Genomic DNA, 15,440 nt, shown 5'->3' with positions numbered 1-15,440 from the left:
TGTGAAACGAGAATAAATGGTACGTGACTCTTGGAGCGTTTGTTGCATTTTCAATAGGCTTTAAGTGTTGCTTTTAAGGATATTTGAGGAGGAGTCGTGTCGCAACCATACCTCTGCTTTACTTAATCTTCCAGACAGACTGAGGAGTTCTATATCTTTTTTTTTCCTTTTAAAAATAACCAGCAGGAGTTAAGCTTAGAATATTCCACGAAAAAAAAGGGCAAATCACTCACTTGACATCAGATCGGGTAAGGAAGGAGGCAAGCAAGCAAGCAAGCAGGGGAAGCGAGCGATGTTAAGCGCACTAAGTTTTACGTCTCTACCGAAAGTGCACCAAAATGTTCAAACACAACGGCTGAAAGGAGGGAAAAAAGAGAAACAAACTTAAAACCCTGGACTTGAACTTTACACTTCAATAGCTGAATTAATTCATTGGTGACAGTTGGAGTTGAAAGGAAGTCAACACGAAAACGAATTATATATAAAGGAATTAGGTGTGGAGCTGGGAAGCTATTCCTTCTTCCTCTCCACGTGCCTCCCCCCCTCTCTCCTCGCCACATTTCCCGGAGCTCTCTTGATTAATTTACCTGCTGAACTTTGTATGGACATCTGAACCGTTGGATCGCTTAATAAATTTGTGGGAAGAGAAAGGAGTCAGAGGGTTTGCGTGTAGAGGGAAACAAGGGCTTGGAAGCAAGGCTCATCTTCTTCCCATAACCTTTTATTTTTCCTCTGCCTTGAGTTTCAGAAAGGGGCCCGAATCAGCGAGCACTGGCCCTTGCAACCAAGCGTCTGCTTCTTTGCTTTCTGCCAGATCTTAGTGCCATTTATTTTAACCGAGGACACCATAAGGAGTCTGCTTTGGAAACAAGTGTTTGTCAATTGCACACCACCGCTGAAAGGGCTGGTTTTTATTTTGTTTATTTTGTTTTCTTCCCGGTGACCCAATTGGAGGCTCAGGTGATGAGGTGAGGTTAGTGGGGTCAAGGTTAGTTTCATACTCTGGGATGTCAGACTTCGTGACTCAGAAGTCACATTTTCTTTCCCTATGCAATGAAGATTTTTGACCAGAGTGTTTACCGTTGAGTATGTAAAGAATCTAACGCCTAGTTCACCTAGTGAGATTGACTTTAAAGTGACTTCCCCCCTGGCAATCTCCAGCAAATACTCATTTATTTATTTATTTTGGTGCATGGCTCTTTCTTTTAGCAAATGAAACTGGTGGTACCCTTGTTGCTCTTAAGTGCCTCACTGGTTAACAAAACACATGAGAGGCACTTTTTTCGTACCTCTTGCTTTGTGCCCTCTGCTTTGTCCTCTTGAAGTTTGTGGGGAGTTAATGATCTAAAGCTACTTCTGGGTGATTACCTGAACTCTTTGCTAAAACTGCTCTAGGGCTATGGAAATGTGCCCTCCAACTTTTGTCTTTAACCTTCAGGTGGACCTAGATAAAGCAGCTTTCCCACTGGGTTCATTTAATTACTGATTTGGAGCTGGTAGACCAGATTGTTTAGTACTTGATAGGAAACTTCCTTTAGGTTTTCATTAACTAAAATGATAAATAATACCAGGACGTTCAGTTTGGCGGCCAGAACTGTTTGTTGTGGATCTGAACATGTGTTCAGATTCTTTCTCTGCAGTTTCTTCCCCTTTCTGTTCTTTTCAAACACACTTTGTATTGGGGTTTTTTTTTCGGTTTTAAAAAACTTTCCACTACCAGCTGGTTAGCATGCTTGCCATAAGATAGGGGAAATGTTTTAAGATGTATATTTTCACTTTAAATATTGCTCGGTTGAAACCTCAGGTTAGGCCTGTATGCTGGCAATTTGTGAAACTGCATGTATAATAATTAGCCAGTTATCATAATATTATTCTTATAGGACGGTGTTTATAAAGTAACCACCAGCAATCACATTAAGTTTGTTTATTATCCACATATCTGAAACCATTTAGGGGCATGTGCTGAACATAGCCACATTTCGAACAAGTGTTTACATTTTATTGCATTTATTTTCTTTGGTGTGGCATAAGAGCCCCTATTATTAGCCAAATCCTGCAATTTGCTTTGATTAAAGAGTTGTGATTCAAGGTTTGCATATGAGAGGGATAAATGGAACATTAGGAGAAAATTAATTCCTCGAAACCTAAACTTTATTTAGTATAGACTTTTGAACGGAAAAGGCTTTGTTAAAGATGGTAAACACAGAATGCTAAAGGGCAACACCTTATATGTGGTTAATAATTTTTGCATCTGTTTGCTGATTAACAAGTTAACATTTCATAAAAATGATTGAAATCATGACTGTTCCCTAAGCTTGCAGCACTTAATTAATATGTTCTTATAGTGATTATTCCACAGCATTTTGATACTACAAAACATGTTGGGGGGAATGCTCTTACAATAGATTGATTGCTCCTTTAATTATTAGGCTTGTTTAAGCTAATCATTTTTGTGAAGTCTACTGAAGAAACCTATTTGTTTGTTTGAAGAGCTGGGATTTCTTTTTAATTAGTACAACTCGGAACAAGAAACAAAACAAAACACAACATCAATTTATTGTTTTGTATTCTTTTCTTTCTAGATCTTGGATGAGTATTACAATGTGAAATTCTGCATTGATGCCAGTCAGCCAGATGTAGGAAACTGGCTGAAGTATATCAGATTTGCTGGATGCTATAATCAGCCCAACCTTGTTGCATGTCAAATAAGTGATCAGGTATGTAGTGAACATTTACTGGGCTTACTTTTAAGAGCTTTATGATATCCTTGGGAGGAAAAAAACAGAATAGCAGCCAACCTAAAGTTGTGGACGGTGTGGTCTATTTGCTGTTTATGCGTACATAAATTGAAAAGCACAGATGCGAAAAGCAGAACAGAGGTGGTGGTGGTTGCTTTTAAAGCAGCAACAGCAGCATATGTCTCCCCTAATGTTTGTCCACTTATCCTTATCCTTTTTATGTCAAGCATGGGTCATGATCTTTATATCACCCAAACGTATTTGAAGTGGATTTATTCCTCTTTGTTGCTAATATTTTCTAGCTAATTTTCTGGTCAAATAGGGCACCCAGTTGTCAAGTTGAAACTTGTGAAATACTCTTTTGTATCAATCTCAGTGAAGAAAGGTGTAAAAATAACTTCTCAAATATCCTCTATCAGCTACCTATCAATATCCAGACATATTTTCCCAGTCATTGCACATTTTATACCCCTCTTTCTGAAATAAATAATATCATTTCCCATTTTTTCCTTGGTAATTTACAGCAGTAGTAGAAATTTCAATCTGTATAGGAATGGGATGTTAATTACATTTGTACCTTTAAATAGCACTTCTGGAATGCAGCCAGATAAAATAATGAAGGACATTTAGCTTTGAAACAGTATAATGCTGTATTATTCATCTTTGCATCCCCTCTTCTCCAGGCTCTGCTTAACTTGTACATAAATGTAAAATAAATACAATAATGTGATTTTAAAAATTAATGTAGTTAGAGGATTTGAGGACCATTGACTTTTAAAGCAAACACTAAACTGGTTAGAGCAAGGGGCTATGGATTATGTTAATATTTGATGTCAATAAAAGCAGTGCAATCCTATTAATGTCTACCGAGAAGTAACCCAGGTAAGCATGCATAGGATTGCAGCCTAAATCGGGTAGGTTGGTTATAACATTGATTTAATTGCCTTGGCATGACAGGGTAAAAGAAAAGGGAAAAAAACACACACAAGTACACACAAAGTTTCAATTAGAAACAATTATTTTCAGTGAAATTATTTACCTTGATATACTCAGTGTTTTATGCTCTGCCCTTCACAGAATTTCACATATTTACAAATAACACAAACAAAATCTTTTCCAAATTGGGGTCAGATATCGTCAAGTCCTGACTTCTTAAAGCCTCCATATTAAAGGCATAGAAGATTGAGCAAACAGAATTGGCCACTATTGGTTTTTCTTGCCGACCACATGGTTCAAGTAAAGAAGCAATAAAGGCCATTAGCAAATGAAATATACATTCTGAAAGTTGCAGTCTGGTTTGCAGAGAAAAATGATCCATCCTGAGATTGTGCAGCCGCTTACAGAAAGGAAACGCCAGTGTTGTGCTCAATTTATTTTTACATATAGTAAAGCTTGACTGGGGAAAAAGAAAGTGAATTTAGTAAATAAATCCAAATGGATTTAAGGGGGCAATTGCTAAGGGCTGGCATCGTGATAATGTTCTAAAAATAACAAAACATATGTCAGATTTAAACAGAAATATGTTTAAAACATCTAACACTTGCTCCAACCTATGCACACAGTTTGGAATTAACATCACAGAACTCGTTACTTTTTAATGTTTACATTTTTCACAGTTGGTAATGGCACCTGTACTACTGCCAACAAGTTCTTTTCCTAATTCACTGGAGAGGTATTTATTTTTGCACCATCCTGCACCGTTTGCAGATATATATTTATATAAGTGATTGTTCTTCAAATCTGCAAATGAAAAAACCACTTGCCCTTTGTGTAGTACACTGCACAAGATACGCAAGGAACATGAAAAATAGATTGAAAGTTAATTCATATCTCTTTACATGGTCAACAATACACATACCTATTCTAGTACTTAATAGCATGGGCCACAGGCCACCAAATACTAATATCATAAAAACATGATTGGAACCCGGTCCCTTTACTTCAAACTAAACCTGTTTAGAGTCAAGGTACAAGTTGGTAAATGTCATCTCAAGCCTTAAAGTGAGCTTTCCATGCGGCAAGCCGCCTCTTCTCCATTGTTTTACCTCAAAGTGAGAGAGGTAAAAGTAAATTAGGACAGATCAAACTGTGAAATTGATATTGTGTGTGTATAGATGCAAACTCTCGAAGAGGGTCTTTTTCTACATATAATGTGTATGGATACACATCACTCTGGGTTCTAGGCAGTCCCACACACCACAAGAAAACCTCTCTGATAAGGCATTAAAACGGAGAGAATACATTCAGAATTTGCAGATGACTAGAGAGAATTTGGTTTGCATTTTCAGGAGGTCCTAGGAAGCATAGGTATGACCACGCAGTGCTAAACACAAGACTTAAAAAGCTGACTGGAACCATTTACCAGATCTGTTGTTTCACTCTGTTTCTCCATGAGGAATAAGGCCTGCCAGTTGGTGAATTAGTCCTACTCATCGCCTAATGAACACCCCAGTTGACTGAGATATATTATTAACTATTGAGACCAAGGACAGCAGTACTTGATCAGCAGTAATTGTGTTAACCTCTAATTACCTCAAATTACCTGCCAGATTCATTAGCAAATGCTGTACTTTATCTGGGACAGGGGAAAGTTGTTGCTGTCAGTGTGATGAAACAAGGTCGAATTCACATTTATAGCGCTGAAGGCAAGATAAACTGAAAGACAGACATGAGCCCTAGACTGCTGGAGGGTTTCAGCTGGGTCTCCAGCCTTTACAATCTAGCCACTCAGCAGAGCCTTTATCATTTAACACCTAGGGAAAGAAAAACAACTTTTTGCTGTTGTCTATGCTTAAGCCTTTCTTTTTTTATTTGTCAAAGTGCTTTGCTTCCCTTCTTCCACTGTCCCCCCCCCCCCCCCCGGTTTTCTTGTCTAAGGTCAGATTTCATCACTTTGGAACAACTTTACAAAAGGTCTGGGTTCCTTCTTATAACTATATAAATAAGCCCTACTAAGATGAACAGCTCAAGAATAATGGGATGCAGTCAAAACATGTATGCTGAGAGCAACTCATATTTCATTTGATTGGATGTAGAACAGGACTTTTAAGACTGGATGGGGATAGATTCCTTTTCCCCTCCCAATAAAGTTGATCTAGAATTTCCCAGCGCTGTCCTATTATCTCCTGTCATGTCTAATAAGTCTTAAAAGTATGTAATTCAAGATGTTTGCAAAAAATGAATTCCAAATACTGTGCAATAGGTTGTTATATTGGTCGTCGTCCCCCACCATTCCAGGGTACTACCGTTTTTTACAGTCATCCGTGTTTCTCAGTGGAATTCATTTTTTTTTTGTGGGGGGGGGTCAGTTTGGACTTGACAGTAGCTTGAGCAAAATTGGTAAAAGTTTCTTATTGTGTTTATTTGTGTCTGCTTCACATAGGTTTTCATGACTGATTGAATACAAGTTTGTTTTCTCTTTTTTAAGGGATACAGTAAATTTATTAATATATACTGAATTTTGAGATTTGGAGAACTGTAGCCTTGAAGAGATTGGTTTGTGTGAGACAGTTTGAAAGTACAAATTTGTGGTATCTTAATGTTTAAATAGCTGTTTTCCAGGTGGTAGTAAATTATACATTCTTTATGTTACGGTTTCCAGAATTCTCAAGGGAAATAGAGCAGTCCCCATACCTCATGGAAGTAGACAGCTTATACTGGTGTTACAGTACATCACTACATTTTTTTCATCAGCCATAAGACAAGCGTACCTGTTTTTATCCAGCACATATTGGAAGGGTATGCATGATGTTGATCCTAAAAATACAAAAGTTTAAGCTTAAAAGAGTTGAAAGCAAACCTCATAGAAAGAGAAATGTTAAATTACAGTCGTGGATATTTCACAGTCTGATCCTCTGCATGTCTATTTGGAAGTCAGTCCCACTAAAATGTGGGAATTCACATTTACTCCCGAGAAAGTATGTAATCCTAAGCGCACATACTAGGGAGCAATTCCAATTGAGAACAAGTTTATGATTGTACTGTAAAGTATAACTATAGCGAAGTCATTTTTTATTATTATAAGATAGCAGAATGTTCCATAAGCTTCAACTAGGCCATTGACTGCTTTTTGAAATCCAGTAAGGGGGCATGCAACATTTTTAATATTAAAAACATATGTATTATGTGTGTATTTATATAACCCTAAATTTCTTCATATGATGGAGAATCGTGAAAATATGAAATGCATCTTTAGTTCTCATGCCAAAATTAGACTAGTAGATGGATTTTAGCTTGCTTTGTATTACAAAGACCATGTTTTACTACACCTGGTTTTGTTCTACTGGGAATAAACATGGTAGGGCTATTACACAGTCAAACAAGTATAATACAACTATTAATTTTTTTTATCAAGTTCCTTCCATTATTTTAAAACACTAGTGCATTTGCTCTAAATAGTTTTAAAACACATTGCTTACACACACAAACTATTTAATTAATATTTTGTAAATTCGAAGATACATTTAAGCTAACCTTATATTTGCAGCAGCTTCATTCTATGGCTCAAGTCTGCCAACAACTGCGTACATTCAGCCTCATCCACATATATTTGAATTTAAGCAGTTTTAAACATGCATGCCTGGATGCCTGTGCTGTTCTTTTAGAGGCATTTTCTTATACATGATGGGTATGATCAGGCATGCGCGTAAGTCCATTTTTTCCACTGGGTTCTTGACTGTGGTTTAGGATTGGGAGTTTAGCCTGAATACAATCTTCTGGACAGTGCTGCTGCTCTTAGTAAGTCTACTCAGGAAAAAGTGGGTTGTAGGTTTCAGTAGTCTTCTGACCCAACTGCCTTGAAACCAGCAGTTCCACAATGGCTTTTTCTAGTGACTGTTTATGGTATAATATGTAGAAATGGCACTATGTACTCACAAGTACATGTATCCTGTAAACTATTTGGAAGTTGTACTGATTTGCATACATAGTTAAATTTATTACGTGTGATTTAGCAAGCAAATGAACATTTGGACCAAGAGTAGGCAACATTAAGACTAAATCTGAATCTAATTTACCACAATTAATTCCCACTGCCCCAACTGAGGAAGTTATGTTCTGTTGTCATATAGTAATGTACTCACAGAGGCCAATTGGGGAGAGATCATCAGGGGGTTTGGGCTGGGTGTTCATCAGTATGCGGATGATACCCAGTTTTACTTTTCTTTTAAATCCGAACCAATGAAAGCGGTGAAGGTCCTGGAAGCGGTTGGAGGATGGATGGCGGCTAATGGATTGAGGTTGAATCCTGACAAGATAGATGTACTGTTTTTGGGGGACAGGAGGCAGGCAGGTGTGGAGGACTCCCTGGTCCTGAATGGGGTAACTGTGCCCCTGAAGGACCAGGTGTGCAGCCTGGGAGTCATTTTGGACTCACAGCTGTCCATGGAGGCGCAGGTCAATTCTGTGTCCAGGGCAGCTGTCAACCAGCTCCATCTGGTACGTAGGCTGAGACCCTATCTGCTTGCGGACTGTCTCGCCAGAGTGGTGCATGCTCTGTTTATCTCCCGTTTGGACTACTGCAATGCGCTCTACGTGGGGCTACCTTTGAAGGTGACCCGGAAACTACAACTAATCCAGAATGCGGCAGCTAGACTGGTGACTGGGAGCGGCCGCCGAGACCGTATAACACTAATCCTGAAAGACCTACATTGGCTCTCAATACGTTTCCGAGCACAATTCAAAGTGTTGGTGCTGACCTTTAAAGCCCTAAACAGCCTCGGCCCAGTATACCTGAAGGAGCATCTCCACCCCCATCGTTCTGCCCAGACACTGAGGCCCAGCTCTGAGGTCCTTCTGGCGGGACCCTCACTGCGAGAAGTGAGGTTACAGGGAACCAGGCAGAGGGCCTTCTCGGTAGTGGCACCCGCCCTGTGGAACGCCCTCCCACCAGATGTCAAGGAAATTAACAACTATCTGACTTTTAGAAAACATCTGAAGGCAGCTCTGTTTAGGGAAGTTTTTAATGTTTGATACTATTTTTAATATTCTGTTGGGAGCCGCTCAGAGTGGCTGGGCATACCCAGCCAGATGGGTGGGGTATAAATAAATTGTTGTTGTTGTTGTTGTTTGGAGGGGGGAGAGGAATAAATGTTTTCCAGAGGCAGCATGGATCATATTCAGAGGCCTTGCATTGACCACTCTTGCTTTAAACTTCTGTTGTGTCCTGAGATGCCCTAAAATTGGAAGGAAGTTTTCAGAAATCTTAAATCATTTCAAAACTTGCCAGTGCACAATGAAAGAACTTGGACAGCTAGCCTTTAATAGGCACAATCAGACAAGCATGCCGTTCTCTCTAAGTGAAAAGAAATTTGTTGATGGGAGATTATCTTATAATCTTTGCAAGCATTTAAGAAATAATAGAGAGGATTAAAGATGCCTACAGTGAAAATGCTAAGCTGTAATTCACTCAGTGGTTTCTGCCAGCTCCTTTTGTTCGTTGTTGTTGTTTTTCTTTTAAAACTGGTAGTAGAAGAACGTAAGAAAATTCACCTTGAATTCTACTCAAGGTGGGATTATGTTGATTAATTTACTTAATAAAGTCCTGTGTAAACATATTGCTGTTAAGTATCCCCATTTTCCTGACACTAGGTGGAAGATTTGACATTTTGTTTATTGAGTTCTCTATGCCACACTGCATATGGACAGGTGTCTACACCACAATCAGCAAAACTACAACTGGTATTCTCTGGCATGGTTGTTGCATGCTAGTTCCAGAAGGTGAAATATACTGTAGTTTTCCGTATATAAGACGCCTCCATGTATAAGACGCCCCCTATTTTGGGGGACTTCAAATTAAGAAAACACCCCTTAGCACTACCCGTGTATAAGACGAACCCCAATTTTAAACCTTTTTTTTTTTTTTTTGGTAAAAAAAAACCTAGTCTTATACCCAGAAAAATACGGTATATCATGGTGACTGAAACAATTGTCCATCATAAAAGCTGGCCTGCCACACCAGATACGAGGCACAGGGGAGGAAGTGGAGGGGAATTAGTGTAGGATTCCCTCTGTGAATAACAATAATAAGTTGTTAATGTGCAGGGCCATTCTATACATTGTTACTTAGAAGAAAGTCTCAGTGTGCTGAATGGAGCATACAGTACTCTTAAATACGTGTGCGTCGGATTTTGGCCTCTACATATGTGGGCATGTTATAAGCTTTGAACATTACAGAAGCAGCAGCAAGATAGGATGATCAAAAAAACAATTGGATGTGACCTAAAGTTGTTTTATTGGTTTACTTAAAATGTCTGTACAATTTTTTTCAGATACATTGTCCAAGGCAGTTAGCGAATACGTACACGGTGATATAATGGCTACAACTTTGACTTGGAGAATCTGTGTTCAGGTCCCTCACTTGCCCACAAAGCATAGTGAGTGAGCTGGGGTCCAGCCATTGTTTCTCAGCATAATTAGCTCTCAGGGTTGTTGTGAAAATAAAATAGCCACCCTGAATTCAGTGGTGGAAATGTGGGGTATAAATTCAAGAACTTCAGAAGATAAAATCATTATAAAAATATACAGTAAGCTACTAAATCAGAACAGCAAACTCAGTAGCACAAAATATTATATGCTCCTGTTTTCATTACATCTCAGAACAAGCCCCATTCCAGCAGGTCAGTCATGCAATCAGCCCTGAATGCTGGGACTCTATATACTTTAATGATTGTATCTACCATCTCCTCCTTTTTGTTTTACCTCAATCAATCAAAAGCACTTCCCTGGCAATAATATCCATTCACCAAGTCCCCAAAGCAAGGCGGAGAGATGGTTTTGGGGGCTATCCTACAACTTTGCAAATCTTTTGTCTTTAGAGAATCATGAAACTCTCAGCCTTTCCCAGAAATGCTTAATATAGTATATATTTTTTGTTAAACTGCTGTGCAGCAGTTATAATCTGGTTTTCATATATAGTATTTTATATTTCAACTATTTTATCCTGCTAGTTTTATTGTGTTGTGTTTTTAGAGTGTTGTACCTGCTTGTAAAAGGCCTGCAGCCAAGTTTGGGAGATGGTGTGGTTTTGAAATTGTCATAAATACTGATGAGTGGCTGGCCAATTCTTATCATGGCATGCTCAGGACTGGAAATTGTGTCAGGTTGGGTGGATGCTGTTGGATTAATGTTGATGCAGACCTATCCCATACCGCGTTATAGCTTTTTTTTTTTAAAAAAAAAAGCAAAGAAACAAGGATATGTTTCCATACTATGATTCCTATAGCATGAGTCATAGTGCAGACATAACCTAAACTGATTATGTCCACAAAGCTGAAACATTTCATAGAAGTAGGTGCAGCAAACTTGCATGGGCTGTGGTGAGCACATGGAGTACTTTATTCCTACTGTGTCACTTTGCTATTCTTTAAGAACAGAACAATTGTGTTGCCGGATCAGACCACTTTCGGTCTAGTTCAGCATCATGTTTCCAACAGCAGCTAGCCAAATACCTTTGGAAGTGCCCAAGCAGGGCACGAGGGTGATGATGACCATGAAGCTCAGTGTAGGAACAATTTGGAATTAGAGCCTTAAAACTTGAGACATAGAGCAGGATATGGTACAGACTTGCATGTTGAGAGGAAAATCTCCATTCTGAGACATGTCCTGCAAGAACAAATGTGCATGATCTTCATTGCCGTTTGTTTCTGTAGTATTTTTTTTTTTTAATCCTGCCCTTGTCATTTTGAACGTGGGACTTAAAAAGAATGGTAACATCCTACACTGTGCATGTACACATCCATTTTGGCTTTTAAAACTCAGGCTTCCCATGCCAAGCAAAAAATGGTCACTTACGCAACAGACATATATGCTGCCATCCTGTGTCACTTGCGTCCTTGACTTTCTTTTGGGTAACCAAGTGATGTTCCTGTCAAAGTTGGCTTATTATACTTTCAAGAATTAACTGGTCCTCATGAAGTCACACCTACACATGTAACTTGCATTTTACCACTCTGAAAGGACATACACATTATCTTTATTGTATGAATATCTAATTTCACCCATACACACATATAAAAACCGTTCTGAAAATGCTTTTTTAAAAAAGCGTTTTTAAAAATACATTGAATTTTCCATAAGGCTCACCACTGCCATCTAGTGCCACGTTGTATATTGCACTATTGCACTTAAACATTTTATTTGCAGCTGTATAGCTGCGTCCTCAATATTTTAGAGGAAATCTCACCCCTTCTCAAGGATAGGGTGAAAGCTTTCTGTATAATATCTGAAAGAGTAATGAAATGTTCACAGAATTGGTCTGGATAGCTGGTTAGAGAGTGGTGCTGATAATGCCAAGGTTGCAGGTTTGAAACCCCCCCCCCCATGGGACAGCTGCATATTCCTGCATTGAAGGAGGTTGGATTAGATGACCCTCAAGATTTCCTTCCAACTCTACAACTCTGATTCTATAGACCCCTAAATGGCTCCCCGCCCCCGTTTATACATACCTTGTTTCCATAATGGCAGTGTTCATGGGGCTCCCAGGCAGTCTTCCATCCAGGCACTCATAAGACCCAGACCTGCTTAGCAATGACATGGGGACTGCCTCATTGTTCATTTGTATTACAGCAAAGACTCTTTACTGTCCAGTCTATCCAGCTCATGTAGTTGGTGACTGTTCCACTCTCTTCTTTTGTGTGTGAGAGAAATTCAGAGATTTGGTTTTCTGTTTTCAGAATTTGCCCACTCTGCTACTGCTGTTACACCCAAGGGTATCCTATAAGTCAGCCTGTTTGTCTAGAGGTGGTGTAGCCCTAACATGGGCTGCTAACAGACTGCGATGCCCCAATTCCTGAGGTTGTACCCTGAGGCTGTAGCCCTCTCATTTCATTGTTCTTCTGTTCCTTCCCACGGCATTTCTGCAATTACAGGAAGATCTGAGTCTGAGGTAGGAAGAAAATGGGAACCCCCCTCAGATCAGTATTTGAGCATTCGCATTCCATGGGCACATCATGCAGCAGAGGAGCATTGGATTGGGGAAGTGGGAGAGACAAATCAAAACAATTGACTTGTAAGTCAACATGCTAGCTTGCTGTTTCAGGCAGACTGTTGAAATCCTAGCCCTACGATGATATCATTTAGACTGCAGGAGGCTCTGAACTGTGTGGATGAGTGGACTGAGCCTCCTTCATTCACCTCAGGAAGAGGAAGAGTTGAGTGTGGCCCCATTTTCCACAGAGATCCGCTTCTCTGTCATTTAATGATAGGACAGCATGTACCAAAGCGCAATTTAGCCACCCGCTGCACTGAGGCAGTTCCCTCCCCTCTATGATTTGCAAAGTGTAAAAGGGCCTCCCTAAGGAGATATGAGGCGCAATTCCTTCAGCTCAAATTAATTCTGCGTTTTGAATGGATAAGAATGCCAGTTCTGTTATCGTCCCCCATCCCCTTCATATCCCATTCAGTGTAGTACAGGGAGTTCTGGTGATGCATTGAGAATTTTCATGTGTCATTAAAAATAGCACCTTTAACATGTGTGAGTTAATACATGTTAAAAAGCAGGAGACATCTTTTAAAAATCTGACAGTACATGCTGATCAGTTTAGGCAAGAGGTGGGTAGTTTGTGGCCATTCAGGTGTTGTTAGACTTCAATTTCCGTCAGCTGCAGCTAGGATAAGCAATGGTGAAGGATGATGGGAGTTGTAGTGCAGCAACATTTGGAGGACCACAGGTTCCCTGCCCCTGGTTCCAGGTTTTGTATTTGCATTGCAAATGGAAAAGGGGAATTTTAAAAAAGTGATTTGTGCCTTACACACTTTGAAAGCTTAAACTTCTCTACAAGAAACTGAAAATGGTACTCAAAGCGCCAGATAGTTCCACTATTAGAAGCCAATCTGAGGCCTTCTGCTAGATAATTTTTGTTTTGTTTTTTTGTTTCCTTCTCCTCCCTCAAATTGGTTGGGTGGGGCAGGGACAGGGTTGGAGGAAACCCCAGAACAGCATGCAGGGGGAGGATTCCATAGGGTGGCCGTGGGTCCTACTTTACATAAGACATTCCTAGTAGAAGAGATATTTGGTTCAAGTCTGGTTTAAAGATAAAGAATCAGAAGAGACCTTGAAACGGCTCATTAACAGTTAACACCTGGATAGCATACAGATCACCTGACCACAGCCTTCTCCACTATGGTGAGATGTATGATACTTTAATTTACATGATTTACAAGTCAACACTCTTAAGATCGTGGAGGTTGGGTAGAGTGATTAACATTTGAAAATTCATCTAAGGCTGCTCTTCTGTTCCCATATAAGTGTTTACTTAAAGTAACTTTTCTAATAAATGGATTTAGGGTTGTAATATTACTGACTTTAATGTGACTGAGCACTGTTTGTGCAGGGAGGGGAGAGAATGTAATGCAATCTAGTTTTGGCTGTACCTGCCTCTGGTCTACCCAGGTATAAATGGACTGTATTCAATTAAATTCTGCTCACAGTAGACCCATTGAAATTTAGGAACCTAAGTTGTGCCTACTAATTTCAATGGGTCTACTCTGAGTAGGACAAGCAGTGAACACATTCCAGTATGTTGAGATGTGTTTTAATCATAGCAGGCGATAAACATTGAGACAGAATTTTGGATTCTGTCAAGAGTTGGGGGATGGAGAAGAACATTTGAGCATCCTTTCAATCTCAAGTCATCCAGGTGTTCTACTTTGGAATGGAAGCCTTATAATATTATTACACTACTATGCTGCAAGTGATAAAAATGGAGAACTTGCCCTTTAAGAGACAGTAGCTGTAACGGAAAGGTATGGTTACTATAAATTCAAAGCCTAGCATTTTATTTATGCTGAGAACTACATAAGGTATGTATGTATGTATGTATGTATGTATGTATGTGTATATATACCATATGACAGCTCAACTTTGTACATTTAATGAGATAAGTTGGCGGAAGGTTCTGTGGACAGGTCTTATGTTATCAAAGCAATAATAAAAAACTTTAAAGCCACCTTCCTTCACTTACTGCAACAGTAACATCCATATGCTTTATGCACTCCTGTGCTTGGCTTAATTTCTTGGGAGAAAATGTGAAATGAATATTAGCTACTCATTCTAGATGGACCATGTAAAGAAACAAGCTAAGTCTCTTGCTGGGCAATTTCATAGGCCCACATGTGCTCTGTATTCTTACATAATGTGCTCCAGGGCTGACCTCTTGAAATCAAGCCATGGGACTAAAACCTGCTGAAGCCTGGCTACGGAGTGTAATATCTAAAGACCTGCCCAATCTCAAACCATCCTGGAAATGTTATGTTGCTTGACAGCTCAATCTCAGGCTTGAAAGTGCTGCTTTTAATTTCTTATCCCAGTGCTCCGAGGCAAAGCATTCTGCACATGCTCCAAGGCATCCTTATTACACTTTTTATATCATGTTAGTGCCTACCCTAGGGCAGAAAGGAGGTTTGCCAGATGCTATTGGAGGCATTTCTGATCGGGGTGGTGCCTCCTACTAGAAGGATCAGGCAGGGTCTTCTGAAGCCTTCTGCTTCCTCTCCGGGGAGGAGTTATCCCTCTTTCAAAGAGAACAACAACTACCAGACTTTTAGAAGACATCTGAAGGCAGCCCTGTTTAGGGAAGCTTTTGATGCATTACTGTATTTTAATATTTTGTTGGAAGCCGCCCAGAGTGGTTGGAGAAGCCCAGCCAGATGGGCGGGGTATAAATAATAAATTATTATTATATTATTATCATTTCCAGTCCAATC

At 39.6% G+C, this 15,440-nt stretch overlaps 1 protein-coding gene and 1 long non-coding RNA gene across 17 annotated transcripts in view; one reads left to right on the top strand and one right to left on the bottom strand.

Annotated features, from left to right (window-relative positions):
• The window catches only part of MECOM (MDS1 and EVI1 complex locus), a 481,167-nt gene that overhangs the window by 399,402 nt on the left and 66,325 nt on the right, over positions 1-15,440 (top strand). For all 16 annotated transcript variants that reach the window (XM_081862144.1, XM_081862138.1, XM_081862151.1 and 13 more), the window contains one exon: positions 2,583-2,717. In XM_081862144.1, coding sequence (XP_081718270.1) covers positions 2,583-2,717 — 135 coding nt within the window. The remainder of the gene's footprint in view (positions 1-2,582; positions 2,718-15,440) is intronic.
• LOC309342374 overlaps positions 3,769-15,440 on the bottom strand; it is a 101,037-nt gene continuing 89,365 nt past the window's right edge. The window contains exons 3-4 of the long non-coding RNA XR_014156739.1: positions 6,449-6,494; positions 3,769-4,134 (exon numbers count right to left, since the gene is read on the bottom strand). This is a non-coding gene — a long non-coding RNA (uncharacterized lncRNA). The remainder of the gene's footprint in view (positions 4,135-6,448; positions 6,495-15,440) is intronic.

The sequence above is a fragment of the Podarcis erhardii genome, assembly GCF_964252035.2.
Source record: "Podarcis erhardii genome assembly, chromosome: 5".
NCBI classification, from domain to species: domain Eukaryota; kingdom Metazoa; phylum Chordata; class Lepidosauria; order Squamata; family Lacertidae; genus Podarcis; species Podarcis erhardii.
Note: the sequence above shows the minus strand (reverse complement) of the source record. Positions and strands in the feature narration are given on the sequence as shown.